Below are 6366 nucleotides of genomic sequence, written 5' to 3' on the forward strand. Positions count from 1 at the left end.
TCCTCTGGTCCATATGTGTCTCCTCCTCAGACCGCTCTCATTAGCCATCGCAGATCTGGAGATGTCTGCTTATGCGATTAGGCCATCCCCATCATTAAATCCTCCGACGTCTCGCCTCGACCCATACTATCACCATTGACGGATCTTGCTCAACTAAATCTATTTGTCCTAGTTGTTTAGTTGGCAAAATGTCTATACTTCCCTTTAGTTTTTCAGACACTAAATTTTCATTCCCTTTTGAGATTTTATATACTGATTTATGGGGCCCTGCTCCTATTATGTCTCGTGATGGCTATCTTTATTATCTCTTATTAATTGATGGATTTTCTTGTTTCAGTTAGTTATATCCATTAACTTGTAAGAGTAAAGCTTTTCAGTGTTTTGTGCATTTTAAATCCATGATTGAGAATGCATTATCTACCAAAATCAAAACTCTTCAATCTGACAGTGGGGGAGAATACACCGGTAAAATTTTTGCTCATTTCTTAAATTCAAATAGAATACAACACCAATTCTCTTGCCCAAAAACCCCTGAAAAAAATGGCGTTACGGAACGAAAGCATCGCCATGTTGTTCACATAGGTCTTGCCCTTTTAGACCGACTTCCCAAAACCTTTTGGGTTGATGCATTTCAGACATCAATTTATATCATTAATCGGCTTCCCACCAAAGTTCTTGACAATAAATCTCCCAATGAAGTTTTGTTTGGCTCTTCACCCACTTATGATATTTGTGTGGGTTTGGTTGTGCATGTTACCCTTATTTAGCCTCCTATAACACTCACAAATTTCAGCCTTGCACTAGCCAGTGTGTGTTTTTGGGATCTAGCACTCATTATAAAGGATATAAATGTTTTACTCCTCTCACAAATCGCCTCTAAATCTCTCGTCATGTGGTTTTTTATGAGACTTTATTTCCATATCCTTCCTTTACCAACTCAGTCTCGTCTTCTTCGGTCTCTCCTCTACTCTGTCTTCAATGGTTATCCCCGGACTCATTATCTAATTCCTCTATTGTGGCTTCTAATCCACTTGTGCCACCTCCCTCGCTCGAGTCTCTCTCTCCTTCCATTGAGCTTTCTTCCCCTCCCACGTCTCATCACAATAAAGCTTACTTTTATTGTTTTGTGTGGTTTATTTAATTTTATTTCAGTAAAATTAAAATTATCAAAAGAGCAAGCTAAGACCTATTCACCCGCTCTAGTTCTTTTGTCTGATATCGAACTTTCCACAACCACTTTTGTACCGCGCAACTCAAAGCTTGTAATAGAAAGGAATGAGAAAAAAAGAGTCATTATGGTCGATCACATTCATATGGAATTAAATCAAAGATAATGATGATGAAATTGCTAATACATTAGTGGTAAGATACGAAAAAATGGATGAAAGGAAGGAAAAAGAATAGAAAAGGCAAGGGAAGGTATTTATCGCTCCTTTTGTTTGGTTTTTGGTTTAGTGGAAGGAAAGAAAAGTAATGACATTATTATTCAACCATCGTACCCTTAAATATACATATACATATATATATATATATATATATATATATATATATATATTTCATATTGACCCCCACAAAATCTTTTTTTTTTTCGTACCTCTAATTTTTTTTTATGGAAGCAAAATTACGGGCTCCAAGGGACTCTTCCCTTCTTCCTTAAGCTTGCTACATTCTTCCTCCCCTTTCCTTCCTACCAAACTAGCCCATGGCACGAATTAAATATTACAACTCAACAAAACAACTTGCAAACCATTTGAACATGTTTTGAGTTTTGCCTTTCTTGCTCATAACTTACATGAACAACTTCAATCTAACCCTAGCAGTCAAACGTTTTAACAAAGAAAAAAAAGAGAAAGGTAAACATAGGAGCATGACAACCCAGTAAAAAGAAAAGAAAAAAAAACTAAATTATTTATACATTTTAGAAGATGAAAGTGATGCTTCACTAAAGACATGTGTGTATAAATACTAATTAAAAAAATAATAATAAAATAAAATAAAGTCTTATCATCAAACTCACATTCAAACAATGACCTGTCCATAAACTTAAAAAGAAGAAAACAAAATAGAGACAATGCTCATACCTAACACATCCAGCAGAATGGCTTCAAATTAAACAAAGAAGATAAAGAAGGAATCAAGTCTGTTACCTTTTTAACAGTGAAGCTCCCAAAAGATCTTATTTAGATTCCAAAAGTACCAAAATAAAATTGTGCAACAGTAAAAGCAAAACAGATTCTATGAACAAAAGATTCTTGGGAACAAAATAGAATTGTTGAGCAAGAAAAATTGAATTCTTTGCTTCAGCCCTAATCTGAGGCTGGTTAGATAGGGATAGGGAAGGGGCAAATTAAGAAAATTTATTTATGTACTCAAAAGGGCAGGGATTAAAAAGGAAAATTTAAAAGCAAATTGAGTTCCATTAGGAAAGGATATTAATTTCCAAGATAACGAATGGTCACGTATTTTAAGGAAAGGACAGCTGTACCTGTACTGTGGCAATAAACAAACGTGGAAACCGAAGTTCCGCGACAAATAAAAAAAACCAAAAAACTAAGTTTCCAATGCTGAATGGAAATCAGGTTTGGAGTTTGGTTTGCCAACACGTAGGGTTTTGACGCAAACAAAACACATTCATTTTCAACCTCTCTCTTCCCTGTACCGACTTCCGAGTCCCGGACATTTACGCTACAAAGCGACCGAGTCGGAATCATGAAGATGTAAAACTCAGCTACAAAGCGACGGTGTAGATCTATCTCGGGGTAATCAAGCAATCAATATTGCTGATTGGGATGCCTCACTGACTAATCAGATTTGGTATGATATACAGTTACATCACAAATCTATTTCACGACTTCTTTATGTATACGTGTGTTTTCGATTTTTTAAAATTCAAACACCTTGCAACTACTGTCATGTCAATTTCTACACTTTCTTATCTTCTCTTTATGATAAAAATAAATAAAAAAATAAATAAATTTGGCTAGATACTAACTCATCAAATCAGATACAATATTTTAATTATTATTTATAATTTGATAATTAAAATATAATGTGTCAATTTATTATTGGTTCATATCAGTTGTCAGGATGTTATAGATCTCGCTAGTGAAGAGGTTATCTAAAATAAATTGTCTTTTATAAAGAGGCAATAATTTATAAAAAAATTATAAGCTCAGATCAGAGTTAAATACAAAAAACTCCCTGAACTATTTGTTAATTAGCAACAAATTTCTTTAAACTACAAAAATTATAAAAAATTCTTCAAACTATACACTTTTGTTGCAAATAGCTCCATCCGGCCATGTGCCGGTTGGATCCTAGCGTTAAAACACACAATAAATAATGTGATAACTATAATGCCATTTTAACTATCAAAAGACTCTGTTACCCCTTACCCAAACACACCCTCATACCCTTTTGTATACACACATTGTTCATCTTATATATATATATATATATATATTACCCATTGATTACCAAGCTTAATGGAAAGAGAATGATCATAAAAACCAACGACCTTATGATCGAGCAAGTACCCAGTTTGCATCAAACCATTTTGCTGCAAGCCACCAATCAAAAACCCCACGATCCAGCAAGTACCCAATTTGCCTAATTGTCATCTTTCTCTATTGCTCCATCGTTTGAGGTTAACCGCTCCGTGAAAAGTAGTGACATGAGCAAGATTACCAATTTGCAAAAATATCATCAATCCGAACAACCAGTCCTTATCCTCTAAATTGCGGCCTCTATTAGCTTCCGCATGGATTTGGTGTCGAAATCGAACCGTTTGAAGAGCTTGGGATGAAAGTATTGAAGAAATACAGAGGATTCGAGAGATGAAGGTGAATGAAGATTGTGGGGGTAGAAGTGTCCGACGAGGATTAGGGTTCGAAAATTGATTTCATCAATCAAAGACACAGATGCAAATGTTGATGCCATAACCAAGCTTGAAAATTCATAGGATCGGAATTTAGAATTAGGACTTAGATATGGTGTCTGAGTTGTTGCTCACAGCTATAGATCCCACAAGAAGAGCTTTAATCGTCGGAGAGTCCCCAATGCCCTTTAATTCTTTGCCGTCGTTGATAGGTGATTTCATATCCACGACGAACGTGGTGTCCGGGGTGTGGTCTGTAGTGAGAGTTGGTGAAGGATATGTACGCGTGTTGTGTTGTGTCTTTTTTTTTTTTTTTTTTTTTTTTTTTTGAGTTTGTAAATTTTCTCTCTCTACAGAGAAGGTAGAGCAATTAAAATGGGGACGAAGCTCTTTAGAGACCCGTTTGTGATATGGGTAATACCAGTACCTATAGGTTGTGTTGTTGGATATTTTTTAGTTAGGTTAAAAATTACAGTATAAATGTGTATTTTGATTTGATTAGCTTAAACACCCCTTAATCTCATCCTTTCAGTAAGGTCATGTTTGTCTTTTCATTTTTTCGATCAATCTAACTGTCGGAATGTCCTTAATTACAACAAATTCATAGTTCAAGGGGGTTTTTTGTAGTTTAGGAGGGTTTATTGTAATAGGCCAATAGTTTAGGGGGTTTTTTTGCATTTAACCCTAAAAATAATAATAATATTTTGACTTGGTTAATTAAAAAGGGGGACATTTATTTTGATACAAAGAGAGTGTATATCTTTATCTAGTAAATTGTATTTACACTCTTTCACGAATGCTTAAATTACACACGGTATCCTCATTTTTTTTTAAAATACAAGCAAATTTATTTTTTCGTCATGGTTACACCCCAATCGGTTAACTCTCCATATTGAATGCCTAGAATGAGATTTTTTTTTTTACAAAAATATATAAAAATTCAAATAAATCATTTAATACATCTTTTAATTTATTGGTTAAAATTGAAAGTTAATGGCAAGAAAGTCCTAATTTGGTACGCATTAATGGAATGGAATGGGCATTCCATTTCGATCATTCCCGTTTGGTATAAGATGTAAAGTAAGAATGACCATTCCCTTAGAATGAAAATTTAATTCAAATGAATGAAAATCCATTTCACATCTAAACCAATAGAATGAAAATTTCATTTCTGGGAATGAAATTTTTAACCACCATTAACACCACCACCATCCGTCTTCCACCGTCGCCGCCACCACCACCTTCCGCTGCCACCGCCTTCCACCACCACTACTTAGAATGGTGATTATCATTTCATTCTTACGTCATTTTATATTTGCAATCAAACAATAGATTAAGAATGACCAATCCATTCAATTCTCATTCTCATCCTCATTTCATTCATAGCTTCATTCCATTCTCATTCTATTTCATTCTTGCATACCAAAATAGGCCTTAAGAGCATTACTCAATAATGTATTTATATTAAAGTATCAATGGTATAAAAAGTGGCAAAATATCCATGTTATTTTACTGTAGATGATGGATTTTCTCTTAACAAAAAGATGGACCCCTTTCGATCTAATCCACTGCCACCACCCACACTTCAAGTTGTTGTTTCCATAAAGCACCATATCTCTAGATCTCTCTCTCATCCACAAACACACACAAAAATATACAAAAAGACTTACACACACACACGCGCGCGCGGTCACGCACGCACGTACACAAATTCACTCAAGCAAGCGCATACATATTCACTAATGCACACATATACACATAGACGCACACACACATATTTACACATATACCACATACTTGCACACACATTCATACAAACTTGGATACCCAATTTGGAAATGGGCGTGGGAATATTACATGATGATGAAGATCTTCTCTAAAGAACACTTTTCATACACTCACCATAACCAACACTGCCTACATCACCCTCATTTGCGCCAACATATAGATTCATAGCTGACTGTATAAAAACCGTTACCACTAACAACCTCACTGTCAAACTAACTTCTTGTAACATTTGGAGTTTCCTTAAAACACATGTTGATCAAACTCAAAATGGGCAAGTGGGTTCTTATAGACCTTGACTCCTCAAACGACACAATTCTGAACAACTCAAAGCTCCTTCCCATGAATCCATCTAATCTAAGCTTCGAATACACCATTAAGATAAACAAGTATAATTCAATTAAGGTTAACATCAAACTCGGAGACGAGAATCGGCTACAGCAAAACCCTAGAAGATGAGCCAAAGACGAAGAGCTAGATTTTGTGGTCGGTGTTTCAAATAATTACCATTGAGGAGGTGATGAAAAAATGGATTTGGCTTTGATTAGTGAAAATATGTTCAGGCTGAAAAAGATTTATGATGGTGGTCGTAGAGGTAAACGTCATGGGGGCAATGTTGGTACTAGGACGATGAAGTTCTATGTGGTCTTTGAGTTAATTTCGCATTGCAAATTAAGAATTGGGCAATATGCCCTAAATTCAAC

The 6366-nt window shown here is 35.2% G+C and overlaps 1 protein-coding gene across 6 annotated transcripts in view; it reads right to left on the minus strand.

Moving 5' to 3' along the window:
- LOC132283202 (protein MICRORCHIDIA 6-like) overlaps positions 1-4277 on the minus strand; it is a 55814-nt gene extending 51537 nt beyond the window's left edge. For 2 of the 6 annotated variants that reach the window (XR_009471969.1, XM_059785131.1), the window contains exon 1: positions 2486-2834. Coding sequence is in view for 3 of the 6 variants with exons in the window: in XM_059785131.1 (XP_059641114.1) it covers positions 2486-2711 (226 nt within the window). In the remaining 3 variants the exon portion in view is untranslated. The other 4 variants (XM_059785135.1, XM_059785133.1, XM_059785132.1 and 1 more) reach the window with 4 other exon arrangements.
- Positions 4278-6366: the final 2089 nt, after the last annotated feature.

Source organism: Cornus florida, unplaced genomic scaffold (genome assembly GCF_030987335.1).
Source record: "Cornus florida cultivar Cherokee Brave unplaced genomic scaffold, ASM3098733v1 CherokeeBrave_3.0.0_Hap2_Chr11, whole genome shotgun sequence".
NCBI lineage: Eukaryota > Viridiplantae > Streptophyta > Magnoliopsida > Cornales > Cornaceae > Cornus > Cornus florida.